The sequence below is a fragment of the Aspergillus puulaauensis genome, chromosome 1, assembly GCF_016861865.1.
Source record: "Aspergillus puulaauensis MK2 DNA, chromosome 1, nearly complete sequence".
Classification (NCBI taxonomy): Eukaryota; Fungi; Ascomycota; class Eurotiomycetes; order Eurotiales; family Aspergillaceae; genus Aspergillus; species Aspergillus puulaauensis.
In genome coordinates this window covers 3467528-3488898 of record NC_054857.1, presented here as the reverse complement: position 1 = coordinate 3488898, position 21371 = coordinate 3467528, and the positions used below count along the sequence as shown (strand labels likewise).

General features: G+C 50.3%; 9 protein-coding genes across 9 annotated transcripts; 5 read left to right on the top strand and 4 right to left on the bottom strand.

Annotated features, from left to right (window-relative positions):
* Positions 1-79: 79 nt before the first annotated feature.
* gpaA (guanine nucleotide-binding protein subunit alpha gpaA) lies at positions 80-1309 on the bottom strand (the record flags this gene model as incomplete). Its single annotated transcript, XM_041697456.1, has 4 exons — positions 80-123; positions 179-735; positions 789-1131; positions 1192-1309. 4 exons carry the CDS (start codon positions 1307-1309, stop codon positions 80-82), a joined length of 1062 nt encoding a protein of 353 aa, XP_041550739.1.
* Positions 1310-4927: 3618 nt separating this feature from the next.
* On the top strand, positions 4928-5499 carry APUU_11372A (Smr domain-containing protein; the record flags this gene model as incomplete). The annotated part of the gene is made up of 2 exons (XM_041697455.1): positions 4928-5100; positions 5178-5499. The coding sequence occupies 2 exons, from the start codon at positions 4928-4930 to the stop codon at positions 5497-5499; spliced, it is 495 nt and encodes a 164-aa protein (XP_041550738.1).
* Positions 5500-5808: 309 nt separating this feature from the next.
* Positions 5809-7023, bottom strand: BTS1_1 (FPP/GGPP synthase family protein; the record flags this gene model as incomplete). Its single annotated transcript, XM_041697454.1, has 3 exons — positions 5809-6574; positions 6626-6905; positions 6963-7023. The coding sequence occupies 3 exons, from the start codon at positions 7021-7023 to the stop codon at positions 5809-5811; spliced, it is 1107 nt and encodes a 368-aa protein (XP_041550737.1).
* A 1137-nt stretch (positions 7024-8160) lies between these two features.
* On the top strand, positions 8161-9087 carry APUU_11370A (cell division control protein 14; the record flags this gene model as incomplete). Its single annotated transcript, XM_041697453.1, has 2 exons — positions 8161-8416; positions 8471-9087. The coding sequence occupies 2 exons, from the start codon at positions 8161-8163 to the stop codon at positions 9085-9087; spliced, it is 873 nt and encodes a 290-aa protein (XP_041550736.1).
* An 821-nt stretch (positions 9088-9908) lies between these two features.
* On the top strand, positions 9909-10875 carry APUU_11369A (class I SAM-dependent DNA methyltransferase; the record flags this gene model as incomplete). The annotated part of the gene is made up of 2 exons (XM_041697451.1): positions 9909-10022; positions 10093-10875. The coding sequence occupies 2 exons, from the start codon at positions 9909-9911 to the stop codon at positions 10873-10875; spliced, it is 897 nt and encodes a 298-aa protein (XP_041550735.1).
* Positions 10876-11020: 145 nt separating this feature from the next.
* APUU_11368S (putative mitochondrial outer membrane protein (Sam35)) lies at positions 11021-12039 on the bottom strand (the record flags this gene model as incomplete). The annotated part of the gene is made up of 3 exons (XM_041697450.1): positions 11021-11416; positions 11470-11709; positions 11776-12039. 3 exons carry the CDS (start codon positions 12037-12039, stop codon positions 11021-11023), a joined length of 900 nt encoding a protein of 299 aa, XP_041550734.1.
* Positions 12040-12823: 784 nt separating this feature from the next.
* Positions 12824-14422, top strand: mac1 (putative copper-activated transcription factor GRISEA; the record flags this gene model as incomplete). The annotated part of the gene is made up of 3 exons (XM_041697449.1): positions 12824-12858; positions 12923-13083; positions 13143-14422. The coding sequence occupies 3 exons, from the start codon at positions 12824-12826 to the stop codon at positions 14420-14422; spliced, it is 1476 nt and encodes a 491-aa protein (XP_041550733.1).
* Positions 14423-15174: 752 nt separating this feature from the next.
* APUU_11366S (MICOS complex subunit MIC10) lies at positions 15175-15667 on the bottom strand (the record flags this gene model as incomplete). Its single annotated transcript, XM_041697448.1, has 3 exons — positions 15175-15224; positions 15288-15438; positions 15593-15667. 3 exons carry the CDS (start codon positions 15665-15667, stop codon positions 15175-15177), a joined length of 276 nt encoding a protein of 91 aa, XP_041550732.1.
* Positions 15668-16079: 412 nt separating this feature from the next.
* Positions 16080-20668, top strand: APUU_11365A (ribosome biogenesis protein URB2; the record flags this gene model as incomplete). The annotated part of the gene is made up of 3 exons (XM_041697447.1): positions 16080-16097; positions 16156-17001; positions 17060-20668. 3 exons carry the CDS (start codon positions 16080-16082, stop codon positions 20666-20668), a joined length of 4473 nt encoding a protein of 1490 aa, XP_041550731.1.
* Positions 20669-21371: the final 703 nt, after the last annotated feature.

Below are 21371 nucleotides of genomic sequence, written 5' to 3'. Positions count from 1 at the left end.
ACAGAAAACGAAATAAAATTCACATAGCATCCGGTCTAAACGTCGAGGCAATCCTCACTCGATCAATCTATACCGATCATTAAATCAGACCACAGAGTCTCAGGTTCTCTTGAATGATGATATCTGAAAACAAGTATTAGCGAATGATAACAGAGAGCTGCGATGAGTCGTAACTTACCATTTACAGCTGCCATCACGAAACGGATCTGTGTCGTGTCTGTGGCACATGTGAAATGTGTGTAGATCTGCTTCTGTTCGGCCTGGTTCAGAGACACGAAACGGTTGAGGATGTAGTCGCAAGCAGCGGCGTAGTCAGCACCTCCCTCGTAGTCGGGGAAGTAGTTCTTCATGGGGCTGACAGGCAGCTTCTCCTTGAAGCGATCGATCTTGTTGAGGAAGAGAATGATCGAAGTCTTGACGAACCAGCGGGAGTTGCAGATAGAGTCGAACAGGGTGAGCGCTTCCTGCATACGATTGACGGTCTCATCTTCGAACAGCAGCTGGTCGTACTCGGAGATGGCGACCAAGAACAGGATCGTAGTCACGTTCTCGAAACAGTGAATCCACTTCTTTCGCTCGGAGCGCTGACCACCGACGTCGAACATACGGTAGGTGAGATCGCCGATAATGAACGTCGTTTCAGTGATACCCGTGGTCTTGACACGGGAACGAAGGACATCTTGGTCGGTCGGGAGGTAGTCACCCTGCGCGATGCGCTCGATGGAATCGAAGTAGCTGGGTGGTTGGTTAGCCATTGAACTGAGCAGGAAGGTCACCGCAGTACTCACTATTTAGCCGAGTCGTTAAGCTGGTATTCGCGAGATCGCTTAAAGCACTCCTGCACACCGGCGTCCAGCCAGAGGGCACCAATAGCGTTGCCAACTTCTGATGGCAAGCTGTCGCCTTCGATCTGAGCGGGTTGCATGAAAACGGTCTGGACGTGGTATTCGTTACGAGCATCTTCCAGGGGTAGCTCGAGTGATTCCATCGCCTCCAGAATAACACGCATCGACTGGACGGTGTTGCTGTAGATGATTTCCTTGAACGATTCTCTTTCGTCGCGCGAGTAACCGCCTTCGTGGATCAATTTCATCTGTTTAAGGATTGTAGACTTGCCCGACTCTCCCGCTCCTATGAAGGTGAATAAGCCAAGCGCTCACTTTGGGGCAACTACAGAAACAAGGAACATACCGAGCAAGAGCATCTTAATCTCATTCCTTTGCATCATCTTGTCCCGCTTGAGCTGGTTCTCAATCTCCTCGTTGCGGGCCTTGCCCTCCTTATCCTCGGTACTCATTCCACAACCCATTTTGGCGGTTATTAATGAGTGAAAACGGATAAAATCTGTTGATAAAAAAAGTCGCGGTGAAGTGGTATCAGGGAAGGACGTGGGGTTGAATAGAGAGTCTGTCGGAGTTGAATGTCAGCAAATTCTCCGTACACCGGAATCCTGAAACGAGGCTATTCTGAACGTGGTAGGGAGACGGGAGGTATCCGCGAGGAGGTACGGTTGAGAGTGAAAGAACACAATGCAACGATGTACCCTAGGGGGCGGTGTTTTCGATTCAAATTGGTCGCATTGAAGCAAGGAGGTTATGACAGACCAATGCAAGCCGATAGAACCACGGGACAAGGGCAGCAAGCCGCGGGTGGGCAAGCGAAGAAAGAATCGACCAAGAGCCGACAAGGACAAACTCACCGAAGGTATCCTGTCTTCAGTAGACCGGACGAACGCAAATTGCGGATAGGGTCGAACAGCGACGAATTTGCGCAAGATGAAGTTGAAGTAAGGGGAAGCTTTGGTAGAGTCGCGAACGTATGATTAAGCCGAAAGGAGGCAAAAATTAGATGAATAGCGGGTAGACCAGCCAAGAACAAAGCAACACTGAAGGGAGCAGACGCAGACAATCAACGAGAGATTGTGTCCAGAGAAGAAAAAGAAAAGAAGAATGAAGTAATTATTCTTGCCCTCGGTCGTGGAGGCGGGTCAGGAGAAGGAAGGGAAGGGTGAAGAGTAGGATGAAGAGCAGGAGCGACTAGGAGAAGACGACGGGCAGATGGGGGAAGATGAAGCTTGGAGGGCCACGGCCACACTCGCAATTGCTGCCAGTCAGAGGACGCTGCGCAGCCGGAGGGGCCCAGTTGCAAGTCCGCTTCGGTTTTTCTGGAAGAGCCTGAAAGTGTGTGAAAGCTGCAATAAGGGGCAGTGGGGCGATGGTCTGAAAAGGACCAGGATGGCCCGGTTGCACACCAGCGGTTGGCCCAATCACACAGGGGCCGCTGTGGAGGATGGAAACGCGCTCACCAATCAACTCACAGCAATCGCCCTCCCCTTTTTGATGAATCGACCGCTAGGCCTCTTTTGCTCTAGCCCCGCCTGTAATGGAGCATGGGATTTGTCCGTTTCATGGTTTATTCTGATTTATAACAACGGCAGAGCTGAAATAATCATGAAGTTGGAGGCGCGAGGGAGGGCTCGGAGGGGGTCCTGGGCGCTGTCGGAGCATGTTATAACAGAGGCTGAATCATGTTTACGGTTCCAAGAAGCTGCTTCCTGGGCTGCCGTGGCTTAATCTCCGCCTAGTGCAGATCTGCTTCTTCACCAACATCATGATTCCGTAACCAAAAAACACGGAGTCTTGACTGGGTGAGAGAGGAACGATAGGGAACACTTTGTTATGTTTGGGGGGAAACTCCTGCCTTATCCGTGGCTGACGGCTGCTAAACTGTCAGACATGCCAGAGCCCGTTTCATTATCCAACCACACAGCGGGGATGAGAGCCCTGTGCGTCTGATGAGTGTCTGAGGTGAGCCGCCGGTCTCAAATCAAAGACTGTCACCGTCGCTCCCGATATAATTATAACACAGTCATTCTCCAGCCGGGGCCCTAGGGACTCAGCTCCTTTGTCTGTGGCATGCCAGGTTTCGGCCGGTGTAGGTGCTGTGGACTACTCTGTCGGAGTATGGCTATGTGGACTCGTGGAGAAGATAGAAACAGGAACGGCTGTCTCCTTGATTCATGTCAAAAAATACCATATCTGATGGAGCGATGGCAATCTCCATACCCCACTGCTGCTCCGCACATGGTTTTCGTCAACGGCCTTCAAGGCAGGGAAAAGGGGGTGTCTTCGAGTTTTGCTAGTTGTAGGAAATTCGGCTTGTCGTTCTGCAGCACAACCCGGCCATCCCGACAGGGTGCTGGGGGATAGAGGTCAACAGACGCCCGATTTTTTTGGTCAGACTCGTCACTCAGCACATCATAAACTTTGCAGACCCAGACACTATTCCCTTCTTCGTATAATGGGTCACTTGGTCAGCCACATGGGCAGTCTTGCCCACTGCCACGAGGCCCTTGGCTGGTAAAGTCACTAGCGCGATGCGTCGAACACGACTAGAAGGACGAGGTGGTGGAGCAGGGATTTTAGCCAGGAACAGATCCATGGGAGACGAGGCCACGCGGGAGAAAACCAAGATGAGTAAAAGGGTGAACGCGAGTCAAGAACCCGAATTTTGCTGGGATCCTGGAGGAATATGAGCAATAATGTGTCGTTTCCAGCGAGAGGCTCTTTTTATGTTCCTGTTGAGCGGCGGATGACTCTCCCGCACCATACCGTTAAATAGTTGTAGACTACAGTTGGGAAGTCTGCTACGTAGTTTGTTCATATATTCGAGGTTGGTCCAGACATAGCAGGCATTCTCTTGCTTTTGCTCCAATGCACTCTTTCGTCGATAGCGTGATTGTCTCTCACTATCGAAACTTTACTGTCATCCAACGAAACGACAGCTCCACTTCCTCGACTGCCATACTAAATCCCTGCGGGTGTTGACGGCAGGATACTTTCGCATACAAAAGCCTTTAATATAGTGGCAGCTATTTTTTTTTTTTCCATTTTGTATCGGACCCTTACCTTATATTTCCGTATCAAGTCTCAAATTGACCCCAGTTTGCAATAGTTAAATTTCATGCATACATACAAAACATGTACCAAATTCTCCGAAGTATATGCAAGATAATGCGCCTAGCATTTCCTGGATATGGTTCTGGTTGATATACTTGACAGTGTCTCGCACATTGTGGGCATTTTTCGCAGTCTAGAAGGGTCGTTTTAAAACTATATATAAGGCTCCGGATTATATCTATCTGCCGAGGCCGCAACTGGAGTCAGATCCATCTCAACTAACTATATACCGTCCGACTAAATATTGATAATTCACATCTACTATTATACACAAAACAACCTCGGTTATAACCCTACCAAGTACCAGTCCGCGGACAGAACTACCAGTAGTATCCACGGTTCGTTGCACAGCCCTTTGCCTCCGGAGGCGGGTTTTGGGAAGAATTCGATCTTGGCTCCACCCAATTTAGCGCGACGATCCCTTGATCTTTCAGGTTCAGCAGCGCTCAACTTCTGTCCCTTGCACTCTACCTATTATTCTCTCTTAGTCGACGCCGCCTAGACAACCTCTACTCCGTATATACCACTATAAACTCGCGATTATCGTCGCGACAATTAATATCCACTCACCATGCATGAACTATCTCACATGGGCCCTCGGGGTAAACACACATTCCCCTAACCCCAGCCCCCAGCCTACCACACCCAGCAAACCCATCGCTAACCACACCACCCGCTCTCCAACTTACAGCCTTCAACCACACCCAGAGCAACGATGCCGAAGCCGAATATGATCGCCTGCGCGACCTTGCCCGGCAAGAAGCCTCGAAGCGCGGCAACTGTTTTCAGCGCGTACGTCGTCCCCTCCTCCCTCTATTCACTACCCAATCTACCCAACCACGAATCCCTCCAAAAAATCTGGATAACTAAACGACAACGAACAAATATAGTCCAAAGAAGCATACTCTTCCGGCGATGGCGCAGCGGCCAAAGAACTCAGCGAGCAGGGCAAAGCGCACGGGCGCAAAATGGAGGAGTATAATCGCCAGGCATCAGAGTATATCTTCAAGGAGAACAACGCGGCGGGGCGCGTTGAAGCCGATACAATTGATCTGCACGGGCAGTTTGTGGAGGAAGCCGAGGATATTCTGGAGGAGAGGATTAAGTATGCCCGGAGTCACGGGCAGAATCACTTGCACGTGTAAGTTGCTCCCCAATGAATAATCCTAAGCAAGTACCTATTGCACTGGGTGGGCCTAATTTGGTGGGTGACCATAGGATTGTCGGAAAGGGAAACCACTCTGCGAACCATGTGCAGAAGATTAAGCCGCGCGTTGAGCAGGTCTGTCGTGAGTTGGGTCTGCAGTATGCGACGGAGGAGAACGAGGGGAGAATCTACGTAAACCTTACTGGTGCTGCGGCAAATATGCCTCCCAGGCCGTCGCATGGACATGGACAGGGACATGGACAGGGTCATGGACAAGGCCACCAACAGCAACATCACCAGCAACAGAACCAGGATCCTGTTGAGCAGGTGGTTAGGGCGGTTCTGCCGCGGGTGCTGCGCAAGTTGGAGAAAGCTTGCTGTCTTGTTATGTAGGGAAGCTGTTTGGTTTTCTTGTGAGTGAAATGCCCTTTTTGGATACCGTTATGCTTTTGGTATTTGGGCAGTAATGATAGAGTTACTCAGAAGAAGAGTGATTATTATACCCGGAATGCTATTTGGGATCTTTGTGTCCGATTTATGAGCCATAGCAAATATCCGGAAATCCCACGTGAATAGATATCATTTTGAAGCAAATCGCATCTCGTCGTTAGTTCATGTTTAGCCGTTTTTGTAAACCCCGTGTACCGACCCAAAATGGTAAGGTATCAGGCCAAAAAGTAAAATAAAAATAAAAAGGAAGAATCACTTGGTCGAACCGTTGGTATCTTTCAAGGTCGTCTCTGTGATTTTATTGAGAATCGTGCGGACCATTGTCCCGTCGCCTTGCCCCTCTGGCCGCTTGCCGCTCCCACTGGTTTCGATTTCGTCAATGAGTTGCAACGCCCTTCCGCGTAGTTCTCGGACGACGTTCTGAGTGTGCTTAAAGCTACCCGTGCCTTCCATATACTGGAGAGCATATCGCTTGACCTCGTCGTCCTTGGTTTTTTGACGGAGGATATTGATGAGCTGGTGGTTACCCGGGTTGGAGCGAATGCTGTGAATAATGGGGAAGGAGAATTTCCCTTCTGTGAGGTCTTCGCAGAGACCCTTGTTTTGGGTATAAGTCGTGTTAGATAGATTGAGATAATCGTCACATATTTGGAAGACTAGGCCCAGGACATTGACAAGGGCTACACAGTCCTTCTCCGTGCTACTCTCTGCCTGCATCAACTTGACGGCAAGCCGGAACAAACCTCCAGTCTTGTTCCCCACCATCTCTAGATACTCGTCCTCGCTTGGGCAGGTGAGCGTGTCCCGCCAGAACAGATCCATGCCTTGACCCCGGTGTAGGTTTAACAACTCCTGGGCATATATATCGATAGCGGCTGGACTGTTTAATTTTTGTACCTCTTGGAGGGCGAGAAAGTACACGTAGTTTGCCGAGTTGATCGTTTGCGCAGTGCCATAGATGCTATGTGCGACTGGGGTTCCGCGACGGAGAACGGAGTTATCTTCGACATCGTCGATCCTGGTAGACGAAATTAGCCTCATTCGATATGTAGGTGTTGAGAGCGCTCACAACAGTGAAGCTGTGTGTAGCATAGCTACCACCTTAGTGATGACGGCAAGACTTTCGGACGGAACTTTTAACCATGCGTTGAACGCGTTAATCATCTGCCGTCGAAGGTCCTTTCCAGGATGTTGAAGCATATAGTCATATGGACCCATGATGATCTCCTCGTTCTCCTGCGACCATTTACCATCCTTATATTTTGTGCCATCGAGGCTCGACTGATTCCGCGTATGACGACGAGACATATCGGTATTTGTTTGAAGCTTGTCGCGGTCAGAGCGCTCGTCTTTTTCGAACATAGTCATTAGGGCTGCCTTGTCACGAGGAGACACGTCGGACATACGGTTGGAGCTAGTCCGAGGTGGTATCGTAGGAGGTGGGTGAAATTGCGAGCTGGAAGACATTTTCCGGATAGTGCAGTATTGCTTCGCGGCGAGACCCGAGAAAATGAAGATGCTGCGAAGTTTGCGGTTGCCTGCTGTATAGGAGGGGGGGCCGAGGTGGAAATAAAGAAGAATAATCAACCGCGCGAATGCGAGCAAGCGGAGGAGTCGCTCAAAGAACGGAGAACAAGTCCGCCGCCGCCGCTGCAAATGTTGCCGCGCGCTCTGGCTAACAGTATTTCTGGAGCTGGGGAGTAAGTCGATTCATATTCTCGCGCAGCGAAAGGTCCCCCAACTTTTGATGCGGGGACACGAAAAAGATGGACAGGCACAACGTGACGTAGTGTCACATGCTGCTTGGCGGTTGGTCGCACGCTGGGTCACATGACCGTATAGAGACGCCCGACTAGAGTCTAGCCAGTGCAGTGCGCCGATATTAACCCCTGGGAGAAACACAGACATTCAGTTAGGGTGTGACAGTGGCCATCAGGATGCAACACTTGCAAGGAAGGCCACTGCGAGGGAAAAGGGGGTGCCGATTGCCAGGCCTCCAAAACGAGCAATTTGATAGGAAACCTGCCACTGCCCAGCAGTTGAGCGCTTCCCGACGTGTGATCACTGCAGGTGACAGGAACAAAAAAGCCCGACGCACGATGGATGGCGGAGATCCCGGCCACGGGCACATCTCTTGACACCATTTTGATTCGCGGTCCTATTGTTCAGCTCAAGCCTCACGCAGCTAAGCGCCCAGCCTCTGCGTTGGGCTGAGGGCAGGCGGCGGTCGCCCGGGGCAACGCGCGCGAGTGTTTGGTGTGCTGGCAGCGGTGGGCCAGTCAAGGTGAACGAGACCTCACAAGTGGAGAGCTTCTCGACCTTTGATCAGCTTGCAATGACGATGGTGATGCGCTGTTACCAACCTCCTAGTCGCTATTTATCCACAATAAGGCCCGGAAATCCGATTAAGACCCCTCCCTAGCTCGAATCCTCAGTGCCTTTGTTTTCTTCAACCCGCTTCTCCAGATAAGCCTCGCCCGCTTGGCATAGGGAGGGTCTAGGTTAAGACCGTGTTTCGCCCTTTCTCCCTCCTCTCTTCCCTCCAACGTCCCTTGTGGGATTAACCTCTTTATTTTCCCATACAACCTACAGGCGTTGGTACTGATGGAAGCATTACTGGCGCATTCGTTCGACTACCTCTCCTCCTACGAGCCAACCAAAGTCCGCAAAGGGTTGCGCCAGGTTGAAGGGCTCCTTGCGCAGATTTGCTTGTCCAGGGCGAAACGACCAGTGTCGGACAAACGGGGTTCGTCACTATTATTTGATGCTCCACAGTCGGGCTGCAAAGCCTTGTCAGAGCTGAGAGATGACCCGGCATTCAGAGAGTTCTTCAAGCTCCAAGATGGATTCCAATGGAACGGTGTGTAGCCTTTCAACCAACCTATTACGTGATTTAGAGCTGACCCAGCTGTAGTGGCAATGCGCTTGGTAACCTGTCTGGAACATCTTCTTGGCCGTGGCAGTAGTGGTACCAACGACCTGCTCATTCTATCCACCCTGGACTTAATACAGGGCGTGCTATTGCTCCATCCGCCTTCGAGGATCTTGTTTGCCCGTGAAATCTACATGAACCTGCTGCTGGATCTTTTGGACCCAATCAACTGCCCTGCAATCCAGTCGGCGACCCTCCTCACGCTAGTCACTGCGCTTCTTGACCACCCAGCCAACACACGAACATTTGAAGAGCTGGATGGACTTCTTACGGTGACGTCGCTCTTCAAACAGCGCTCGACTGCTCGTGAAGTCAAGCTGAAGCTGGTTGAATTCCTATACTTTTATTTGATGCCAGAGACGGCCCTGATCTCGACAAGTGCTCCCAACGCCGGTATACCACGCAGCCCTAGCAAGCTGGGCGGTGGACCTGTACCCAGGAGCGCCAATGCCCCAGGGGCCCATAACGGTACCAAGGGCAATCGCGACACACGCACGACTGAGGAGAAACAATCTCTTCTGGGAAGATATTTGAACAACGTGGAGGATCTCGTGGAGGATCTCAAGGAAACGGCACCGTTTGGTGCTACGGTTTATTAAAACGAATTATGAGCAAGGATGCGTGCCTACGATTTTATTGAGCGATGGTGTGCGTACGATTACGGGGCTACGTCTCGCTCTCACCTTGCCTGATGCTTTTGCTTCTTCTTTTCCCTCTTCTTACATTCTCCCCGGCTGGCACGGCGACCAATTGACTTTCTCTTTCTTTATTATACTGGATTCCATTTATCCTACGCTTTCCTTTTTTCTTTTATATTATTTTCCTTATTCTTTTATACTCTTTACCGTTCAATCACTTCACCACCTAAGTGTCTTTCCTTATTTTCCTTTCTTTCTGTCAAGCCAGCGTCTTTGCCGAACCTGGGCTATCTCCAAAGCGACTTTTCCTTCTGATGTCTCATGTGCCAGCCGTAATGCTCTCGCGTCTTTCTTATATTCGGTCCGGACTACACGGCCCAAATGATAATGTCAAGTGAAATATTACGACTTTAATTCCACAATAACACTTTTACTGTCTCGCTTAACTGTTTTGGTATTCTAGTTAACTATGTAAAAAAACGGTGGTGCCTGTGACTCATCCACACATCGCAGAAAGTAGTCATACGAACGGGCTCGCCGCGGCTATTGCAATATGAAAAAAAATTTGTTCTGCTGGACTCGATTTGAAATATTTACTCGATACTGTATCGTACTTAGCGAGTTATAAATACTTTGGTTCATTGAGCCACAGTTCGAGACAGAGACCGTCTTCGTGGACCGAGAAGCCGAGGAACGAAGTACAGCATCCTGACGGGAGCACAACATACACCGCGATCAAAATCTGTCATCAAAATCCTATAGGACCAACGCAAACTACCACCATGGCCCAGACAATCCGGGAAGCTCTCGCCCACCGAAACGGCAAAGAAGCAACATCAGATGGTCAACGTGTGAAATATCTCAATACCGTCGAGGCTTATGATAAGTGGGCCGAGGTATGACTATTGCCAACCTCTACATTTAACAACGATCAATGGGCGAGTAACTAATAAACCGGAAATACAGGTCTACGATACAGATGGAAACTTCCTCCAAGCCCTCGACACAATTGAAATGAAGAGTTTACTCCCGCGGTTTCTAGCCCTTGTTCAAGCCCAGGCTCAGGCCAAGGCGGAAATAGAATCTGGTAATCACCAGCCATCACTCAAATTAGTAGACCTGGGCTGCGGTACGGGTCGGAATACACTGCAGCTGGCCAAATCAGCGCCCAAGGATGCCCGGATTATGGGACTCGATGCGTCGCCGAGCATGCTGGGTGTCGCTAAGGAGACACTTCGGGAGCAATTGGGGATTGTGGATGGGGATAAGGTTACACTAGATGTTTATGACTTACTTGCGCCCTCTGAGTCAGGATTGGGTCTGGGCTCTCTATCTGAGCCTTTGCGGGCCCAGTTAGGCGATGGTGCATCTGGGTTGATTTCTACGCTTGTGCTGGAACATATTCCCGATGACAAGTTCTTTGAGGGTGCTGCAAGGCTGATTAAACCAGGCGGGTATTTTCTTGTGACAAATATGCATGCTGAGATGGGGGCAATCAGCCAAGCTGGGTTTGTGGATGTGAAGACTGGGATGAAGATTAGGCCCACAAGTTATGCGCATAAGGTTGAAGATGTTATGGCTGCTGCAGAGCGGGTTGGGTTCGAGGTTGTGGCGCTGGACGAGGGAGGGCAGAGAGTACGGGAGAGGAGTGTGGATGAGGCCATGGTGGAGGGGCTGGGGGAAAGGGCGAAGAAGTGGGTGGGTGTTACGGTGTGGTTTGGCCTTTGCTTTAGGATGCGGGTTGACTAGGTGGTAAGCAATGCAGTCGATTGTTAGGCAGCCGGCGCCGGGGTGGTAGGACTATATTTTGTTGTATGGAAGCTAAATGGTCAAAATTGTTATTGTACAGATACTGATATGTTTTCTGGTCGCCCGCGCTTGGCCCGAAATTCGCCTAGAAGAAACCTAGTAGCCTTTCCCGATGTCGGACAAGATTTTCATGCTGTGATAGTAGTTGTTCCAGTCTGTTATATTTCCACCCCATCTTTTGGTCCAGTATCAAATGCGTATAAGCAAACACACTAGCGTCGAACAGTCCTGGATTTGGCCGGTCGAAAAAGTGAGTTTTGTCGCCGAGTAACGTAGAGAGCGCTTCGAATGCTTCTGCAGCCTCGGCCTCTAAAGCACTAGCATCAATGTATGCTGACGACTTCAGAAGCTCATCTCGCGCAGCCTGCTGCAACTGTGCTGCTAGCACGGATCGAACGGCAAAATTGGTACTCGACGGATTGACATAGAGGCGTTGTGCAACAGATTCGAAGTTGTTATGGTTTAGGTAGAGTTGGTAGAGCTACCTGGATGTTAGTCAAGTCTCCGGCTCGTTGAATTGCGACTTAGACTTACCCAAGCATTCCGTATCCGGGTGTCCAGCAGCGATAAATACACTTCGAAGCGCACGTTCAATTGCTGTTCCTCTTCACAGTGGACCTCCTCAATGGCCCATTTCTGCAATTTACCGGATGGAATCGGCGTGCCGGTACCGACTGGAAGAGCTGGGAGGAGGAAAGGGAGGACGCCGGATGGGGATGCGTGGTTATTTGAGGGGACGAGATCGAAGTCAATTCCGACGAATTTCAGGTAGGCCTATTCATTAAGGCAGAATCAAGTCAGTTACCGGACAACACTAAATGCTAACCAGTCTTCGCATACCTGCCACTTAAGACATTGTGGGTTGAAAGAAGGGGCCCCTCGACGGGCTCCAGCGACATCGCTGAAGACAAATAACTGGTTTCCCCGTCGCGTTGACCAGGCGTGGTATGGCAAGTCATTCTCGGGGTACGTGATCAAAGGAAAGCGATCAAAGACGCGCTTTACAGGAGCAGGCACCGAAAAGAAGTCCCGTACCCGGCGCGGCTCCCTCCTGCTGTCGGGTCGCTGTTCGGGGATATCATGGCTGTCGTGATTGGAGGTCATTGGCTGCGGAACGGGGAATTAACAGCTGCAAGACGAGTGGAGACAGAGGAGAGCAGCTTCTAGGTGGGCGAAAACAAGTATGAAAAAGCAGCTTCAAGCGAGGCCATCCGTGTCTCGAAACCGAGGACGATGAGTTATGAGAGAGCCGGCTCGAAGCTCCGACTCCGATAATTTGTTCGGGAAGGTCGATGCGGCCTGGAACTGCCAGGCATCAAGGCACCCAGGGACAGTCCTCGGCGGCCAATTAGCGGTTGCGGGTATCTTTTTTCAATGACCACCCTGATTGAGACCAACCCCGCTACCTACCGGACTACATCTTTCAGCGTCGCTGGCTCGCAGCTCTTTCATTTGCGCCCTTTTGTTGGATGGCTCGATGTACGACGAGGTTTAGCCCAAGCCCGCATGGTCTTTCATTCACTCGTCTGATCTGCCGCCTTCTTTCTGATCTGCGAGCTCCCCTCCGTCTTTCGCCGTCTGGATGGCCTCATCCTCTTCCGCCTCTGTCCGGATCTGTCACCCCGAGTCGCACGCTAGTCGCCCATTTCATTGACGTTTCCCGGCCCTTATAATTGAATATTAAGTGGACTGCTAGGATTCTTTGTTTCTATATTCAATACCGAACGCTTCGCGACCTTCCCATTGTTCTCTCAGGGCTTGGTGTTAGTCGTGGGGTAAACCGATTGCCGCATTGCGTGCTATCAGCACCCCACAACATTAGGCTATCTTTTTTCTCTCAAAGTTTCTTTGGAAACCCTCGCCTCGCACTAGACAGACAACACTCACCATGCCTTTCGATGAAAATGGTGTCAAGTGGTCATGGTAAGCATCCTACGGTGTGCACTCGTCGGAAGTATAGTGGGCTAATGAAGCGACTGTTATTCAGTGAGCCATGCATCCGGGGCCACCGTTCTTCTAAATGCGCGCATTACGATCGCCTTATGGTTAGTGTTGGCAAGGCCGGACGTCCGCTGTCTAAGTGTCCACATGTTGAAGGTAGTTGCAACTGTAAGAAGCTCGGCGCCTTCATGGTTGCGATCCCAAAGGGTAAGGGCATATGTTCTACTTGACTGATCGGTCTTAGCTGATTACCTTATCCTTTATAGGTTCGGGCTGTCTATGCAGACCAGTTTATAAAATGCTGCTTGACGAGAATAAGCCTACTCCAGCGGTCTCCCAGCTTCCCATAGATTTGACTGCTGCCCCCAGCGGCAGCAGTGCTAGTCCTAGTCCAAACAAGATTCAGAAGTCTAGCAAGAAACAGGTGAAACCTGCACCAGAACAGGTCACCAGAGCCCTTCATTCTATACCCGAATTTCATCAGCAGGGGCTCCAGTATGGCACCCAGCCAATCATGAGCCCTTATACGCCACAGGCGCCAGGCGCCGCCTATTCATACAACGCTCTTAACGGAGCGTTCCCGCATCCCAACGCTTTCCCAACCGCGAACAACTTCTCAAATGGTCTCGGAATTTCGAGTAATGGGCTTACATCTAATACTTTTCACACCGATGTCTTCCAGTCTCCTATGGAACCTAAAGCCCCCATGTCGACGCGGGCTGGGGGCTCCTGCTGCTCCAATTCCCGGGGCGAGAATCCAAATGTTGTTAAGACAGAACCCAACACTGTCATGTCAAATGGATATACTATGTCTCCCCTGACATCTTATCCCGTGCAAAATGCCCCTCCCTCAACTTGGCAAGGATTTCCAAGCGTAGATGGCCATTTTTCGCCTGTGGGTGCGACAACCAATGGCTTCCAGCCCGACATGTCTGGATTCGCCCATCATATCTCGCCCAAAAACTATGCCAACCCCCCCGACGTTGGTTTCGAACAACTCACCATGCCACATTCTGGCTCTGTTACCACACCCGATCCGGCTCAGCACAACTCCGCACTGGAGGCTAGGGACACTTCCAGTAGCTGCAACTGTGGTCCTAACTGTAATTGCTTCGCATGTCCTGATCATCCATATAACGATGTAACCGTGCAACATGTTCAGGAAATGGGACGCATTATCGCAGAAGACTCAGGTACCCCAGCGGATGAAAGCAGCCACCAGGAAACTCAATCCAACGGGATCCCTGCCAACGATCCGCAAATGGGCCATCCGCTCGCCGAATCCGAAAACAATATAAAAGATAGCGTTGAGAGCGCGCCGGCGCCCGCCGGACAGTGTTGTGGCACCAATGGCAGTACATTGGATGACGATCATGAAGCCCAGGCTCTTGAATCCTTTACCGCGGACCATCTTATGATTCCCGATGCCTATTACACCTATGAGTATGAGATTGGCCTACCGGGTGCTTGTGCTGGTGAGGCCGGTAACTGTCAATGTGGCCCTAGCTGCAGTTGCCTCGGTTGTTTAACCCACGGAAATCCATAAGGTTTCAGCCTTCACCTTGGTTTATTCCCACCAGGCCTTTTGCCGTATCTATTGTACTCGACGTCGGATGTCTTTGGATGATTCATGATCTTGATACCCTTGCATATCAGACTTTGGAGTTAGTTGTTGGCTTTTCTGTTTGTGTACAATTTCCCTTTTCCATATTCTGTCTCCGGCCTACTTGTCCCTCGGGTTCTCATTTTCATGCCTACGATTTATGCGCGGCTATCCGCCGTGTTTTTCTTGCGAATGTTTTGAGTACTCGTTCCAAAGATCCAACTCGTCATTTCTCTTTTCATGTCTTCTGTTTATTCTGGGCCCGCATTTTCATGTTGCATCTTATGTTTGGCAAAGAGCGAGGCGTATCCTGTTACTCTCCACTTTTACCTATTTGCATGTGGCTGATTTTCGTCACGATTTCCGCTTGGATCAGCTACAATTGAGTGCAAAGTTTTGAGCACGATGATCTTCTACGTGGCTCGGATTTGTATCTGCCTTTAAAATGATACATAGTTGGTTGACTGTCGACAATTTACAAATACTTTCAACGTGAACTAATCAAGACACTCGACTTGACGGTCGAATATCTTGTAGTGTGAACGGAATAGAAACGAACCACCTAAAATTGCGTAAGAAAGCAAGGTCTAGAATTTCTCCTAAACTTTATATCAAGAACCATGCTGTCGCCATGCACTGTCCCCAGTCCAGCTATACAGGTATCATACATTCACAGACTGCATACCCGAGTCCCTTTACCGACGCAGAGCGTCTCTCACGGGGGAGTCACCCCGGCGGAATGAAGCTAAATCTTCATGTTAGCGAGCCCAATCTGTTTGTCTTCGTTCACAATTTCGGCTGAACATACCGTCGGCCTCTTCCCAAGCGCGTCCGGCACCGAAGCCCAGACCAACCCAAGCGGGCCAAGCTCTCCGCTTGAACAGGAGCACTGAAAAGACAACACCGAAGGACAGACCCAGGGAGGAGCGAATGATCATGGAGGAGATGGCACGATCCCACTAGAGTGAAACAAGGGCACGTGTTAGCCGGTTGTCCAAGAAAATCCACCAGTTCTCGGATTGGAATGCCCGCAGGGGGTGAAAATTGAGTATACTGTGGGCCAACGGGGTCGTCGAATCATGACGACAGGCGTGGATAGAAGGGGCTTGGTACCTTCTCGTTGAGCAGGGCCTCACTGACGAGCTTGGTCGAGCGGGCGATGGGCTGGGAGTCGCTGGAGTCGGCCATTGTGATCGATCTAGAAGTCTGCTGGTTAGAATGCGCAAGCAATTTGAGGTTCGGGTCGAGGTACCTTGTGCAATTAGCAGCAGAAAGGATCGGGAACGAATGAATTGGATAAGTCGGTATGGAACAAGACGTCAAGGAGATCGGTTCGGGAGCGGCGGTTTTCGAGCTTGGGTTCCGCCGGAGAAGAAGGAAGGCGGTCGGGAAAATTAGGCTTAGTCCTGCCCGCTATCAGTCTTTCCACTTTTTTTTCTTCGGCAGAGGTACAAAAGTACAAACAACACTGGCAGTGATCGTTGGATGTCTCTGCTTGACGATGTGGCTTTGTCCCCGGTAGATTCGGGGAAAGGAACGAAGCAAAAGTGACACAGTCCCCGGCTTGTCTTTTGAGCGTTCGCGTTGTGCTTCCGTCAAGATGCCTTCGCTGCCGGAGGTGCGTACTATGAAAACTTTCTTGAAGGTATCTAATCTGTGCTAACATGATGGTATAGCGTCCGCGCTCCTCGCAAGAGGCTCTCCTTCGTCTCGAAAAGGGAACGGCGCCGCCTGAAATCCAGCTCAACGAGGCCGCCCAAATTATCGGATTAGACTTGTCGTTATGCGCGAGCCATCCAGAGATCAACCGAGCCCCTCATATCCCGATCCATGCTGCGCCGAAGGAAGAATGGGTCCTGCGGTGGTTATTGAAGAAACTGAAGGCTGGAAGAAACTATCGTGTCGAGCCGGCATCCTTTCTTTTATTACGGCAGCTCATCGACCTTATTCCTCCTAAGACACTTGCATCGACATTGAAGGATTATCAATTTTTTGGAATTCTCGACTATACGATCACAGATCTGACGGACGACGTGGTGATCGGCCTTGGGAATGGGATAAACGAGCAGCCGACTTCTGACTCGGAATCCAGCCGTACTATAAGTGAATCTTCGCGCGCGAATGAAGGATCTGGCAGGAAAGGCACGAAGCGCAAGAGGGCAACCGGGAATGACAAAGATTCCATGGACATTGATGAACAACCTAGGACACCGAATGCGTGTTTCTTGACTTTTACTCGCCTTCTGGATTGCTTGTATAGTTTCGTCATGCTGGCCAACCGAACGAACGATGTTAATGAGACCGGCCGCTCTCACCTCAGACACGCTCTTAGAGGAGACCCCCAGCCAGTTGCGATCACACTCGGCAAATCATTCAATTTCGCATCCCTTGCGATTTCACATTTTTCTAATGGGCGAAAAACAACAGAATTACAACATCTGTTCTATGTCCTCCCTGCGCTCTTGGAGGTTTGGGAATGGAGGTCTCATCGTCAGGATAGCTCGGACCAGGGATCCAGTGATGTATGTCGGGATTATTTTTCAACGAGGCATATGAACGAGGATGCTAACTTTTGTCTAGGGATCGTTTGCTTCTCATTGCGCCCAACGTGCTCTAAGGCTGCTCCATTCTGTGTACGCTGTTCAACTTGACACGGACGAGAAAGTCCACGTACTAAATGGAGTTGAGCGCCTAATTGCTCTTCATGTGGTATTACCTGCTCGTGAAGCCTTCTTTAGTAGAGGTGGCTCAGGGATCGACTATTCCGCTAGTGAGCCTGATTGGAGTTCGGTCAAACCAGTTTCAGATACTTTTCGACCAATCCTCTGTGCTGTGGAGCTGCAAACACAGTCTTGTGCCACTAAAGCCCAAGAGAACACTACGAAGAAAGGTTCCTGGAATGCGGCAGACCTCATCCCAGAATTCTTTGACATCGCGTCACGATCAGTGCCTCGAGACACGTTTCGAAGGAAAACTGATGAAGCAGCTTGGTTGGAAACTCTGTTTGTTGCTGCTGCCGAGCTATCATTTTCCTATGTGAAATCAGAGAGCGCAACCGCATTTCTTCCCGAATTTGTGAAAGTTCTGGAGCAACTATTTCGTGTAGCCCTTAAACGAGGTGTGCAACTATCATTACACACGCTTCTTACACATGCGGCATACACCGGTCTTCTCAAGGACCAACTTTCACAGGTCGAGTGGAACCTTATTGCACTGCTTATTGAACTGGGTGCGGATATCTTTCTTCCAAACTCCGGACTTGCAGATTCCGAGAAGTACCTCGAAGCCTTACTCAGCAAGATTAAGCTGCACTGGCGAACCGGCACTTCTACCGATGGTAGCTATGAAATAATCAAGAGTGGCATCGTTCTTCCTCTGTTACGCGGGTTCATGGGCGCCAGAGATCTTGCTACTTTTATGGAAATCTGGTACCAGCAACTGACGGATATAGAAGAGGCAAGAATGCTCGACAGCAATCTCAGCCTCTTTACAGTGTGGGAAGATGACGACCTATGCGACGCGTACAGCGAGTTGATGCGCAACCCTCTGAATCAAACTCTTGCTTCTGCCCAATTACACGCAGCAGCGGCTGAGATTCGGAGCGATGACAATAAAATTTCCCATTCCGGGGGAGCCTACGCGCAGCTTCTGATTGTTGAATCTGGATTCAGAAAACGGCCCGTGAACCTCGCGGAGACGAACGATGATCTCAAGTCTGCAATCGAATCAGTTACGTCCGCACTTTCTTCGGATCAGTCTTTGCACTGGGGGTGGCGGTTGTGGAAAATGCTTCGCAGTTTGATTGAGAATAATGTGCAGAGAACCGATACCGGTCTCGGTATTCCCTTAATAAACTTGGCTGGTGTAGCAGCAACGTCAGTTAAACGCCGACATCATGAATTGCTGCAGATATTCAGTGCGCGGTTGGAATGTTTTGAAGCATATAAATATGTTCTTGCGATCATGACGCACTACTCGCCTAGCACCGGCAATCGTGACAATTTCTCGTCCTTGATGAAAGAAGTCAGCAAACTGTTGAGATCGATCACTGAAAAAGATGCGCTCGAGTCCATGGGTTCAGCATGGAATGGCAGTTTAAAATCCCTTGACTCTCCAACTGTCCTATCTCTGGCGTATTTCTTAACCCTTCTTCGCCTCCCTAACCTTTGGACCCAAATTGAGCCTCAGGTACGACGTTCTCTGTTTGCCCACATCCTCTATTTGGCGGCGGCACAATATCAGCCATCCTCATCATCTCTTGGGGATTTTTCTTCAGGCGCGCGTTTCCTGCAATCCTGGGCTAGCACTGTATCCCACGAATACCTCCTGAACGCTCCCAGCATCGTGAACGATTTGATTGCTGTGCTGTCCGAGCGAGTGAAGGTGGACGTTTCCAACCGAAAGCTCTATATTGAGAGCATGCAAAGAATTCCAGCGCCTCTTATCACCCGCCGCCAGAGGGGAGATCTTCTGGATTTGTTGCAGAATGTCCTATCACAACAGCACCAAGCGTCTTTCATTACCGTTGCGATCCTGTCGCTGATGGCTAAATTGGCTGATTTGCCGAAGTCAACGGCGGAGTTGACTGGCAATTGGGAGCCGATTTGGACTATTGCTAAATCAATCTCACTCCAAGATACGGATGTTGATCTTGAGGTCATGAAGGCATTTAGATTCCTCCACCGTGCAGTGATTTCAAAGCTACTTCTTCTAGCAGAGGGAGAGCGCCACAAGCAGTTCAAGAAGATGCACCGCAAACTATCAGGCAAAGTGTCCAAGTTGCAGTCAATTGATCGCAGCTCCATGGAATGCTTCCTTCTCCGGATCTCCCTGTTCCAATTATGGCTACACAGGGAACGACTGGCAGATGCAATCGATACCACAGAACTTGCCGCCAGTCGCGAGAAAGTGTTTGGGTTGGTGGTAGCTGATCTGCGTTCGGCGAAAGATCACTACAAGAAGCAACCATTGGAAGAAACAATTACTGTGATTAAAACCCTGGACGCTCTAGAAGATTTTGAGGATCTAGCGATGGGTCACGGGGAAGTGAAGAAATTCTTATCCAAGATCGAGAGCTACGTTGAGAAATCAGTGGACTCGGGGTCTTCCTTAAGAAGACTCATTAGGCGCCGTGTTTTGGCTACACAGAAGCCCGAAAAGAACGCTACCGCCCCCGTTGTACAATACGCCGAATCGCTTCCTATCCAGCACATGTATAGCGAGGAGCAACAGCTTTTTATCCGGGCAATGACTGAACGCTTCCGGTCTATGTCCGCGGAAGCCCTGACTCGGGTTATTCGAGAAGTTCGCCAACTAGGATTCATTGGCAAAAATGCCGAATACCATTTGCTCATTGCCGGTCTAGCTGTCGCAGCAGCTTCCCCCACTGAGGACAAGGAAAGCAATCAAGCAAAGGAGTTGTCCCTTGTCTGTACCGAGATCACCGATGCACTGCACCGCAGTAAATCTCCTGAAGAATTTGTCCTGGCTACCGAGTGTTTAGACGTTTTCCTCCGCAGCCACCCACGCTGCATCTCTCAATGGAATGTCGATAGCCTGCTCTCGTGCATTGCTGTATGCGCCTCAAAAGCAGGGCCCCATATCAATCCTGAGTTTTCCGGGATGATTTATACCCGTTTGTGCCGACTAATGGGTCTACTGTTGGGCCTTCACCGTCAAAAACTGGGGGGCCGTTTCCATCTAATCATTTTAGCCATGCAGCGGTTACTTCACTGCCTCTTTGCTAGAGCCAAGAAACGTAGCCGACCTACCAAATCCGATACGGGACATGGGCAACAACCGTACTGGCTCTCCAAACTGAATGCTGCGCATGCCACACAGTTCACTCGCCTTCTCACTTCTCTCTGTGACCCGACGGTTTCTGCCGTCTCACGTCCAACGCCTGGGGGTGCTGGGCATGAAGGTCTGACGGACCAGACAAAGAAGGCCAAGCAGATTGCAGGACAATATCTACAGTACTTGATTATGGATTATGCCCAGAGCTCTCTCCGCAGTGCTCTTCATCCCGATGTGAAGGCGGCCCTCTTACCAGGGCTATACTCGGTGCTAGACGTGATGTCACGTGATACAATGCGAGCGCTGAATGCTGGGCTGGATATCTCAGGACGGGCAATGTTCAAGACACTGTATGACGACTATATGAAGTTTGGAAAGTGGAATAAGGGGTAGTTCTGTATATTATAGGAATATAAATTCTACTTGTTAACTACTAGACTACGTACAACCAAATCTTTCTCGTAAGCTATCTAATCTCCGGAAAAGGTTAAGAACTCCGAAGCCGGGGGGAAGGTCGAGATCTCCCACGTGAAAAGTCATGTGACGGAAAGGGGAAGCTCGCGGCTTCGAGATCCAGGGCAAGATCAAACCATAAGTGGATCAAGGTTATCAGACAAAACGCCGCTGAAGCACATGTCGATAACATATCTTTTACTCGATCAGATCGAGTCAGCGGACAGTGCACTCACCCACGGACAAGATACGCCCCGTTGCATGAAAGCGGCCCATTCACTGTCTGTGACTGGCCAGAGCTCAAAATGCGGAGTGACGCCAGGTCCACTGGCGCTGATAACAGTCGCTCACCAGCCCTGTTAGTCGCCCGATTAGAGCAATGAAAACCAACTTCATCCTCATGGAGGGTGATAACGGCCAACCATGCCAGAGGCGGCGTGGCCGATCGCGGTCTTGGACGCTCTTCTTCGGGCCAATTCCCGTGGCTCGTTATCACGATAGCTCCATCTCCAGCTCTGTGGCTGGTTGGATGCACCAAGTGTGCCCAGATGATATGACGATTTGGTGATGGGCCTTTGAGACTGTAGCTCCTTCCTTTATATTTCATATCTCCCCATTGTCCCGAGCCCTTCAAATGACCTGT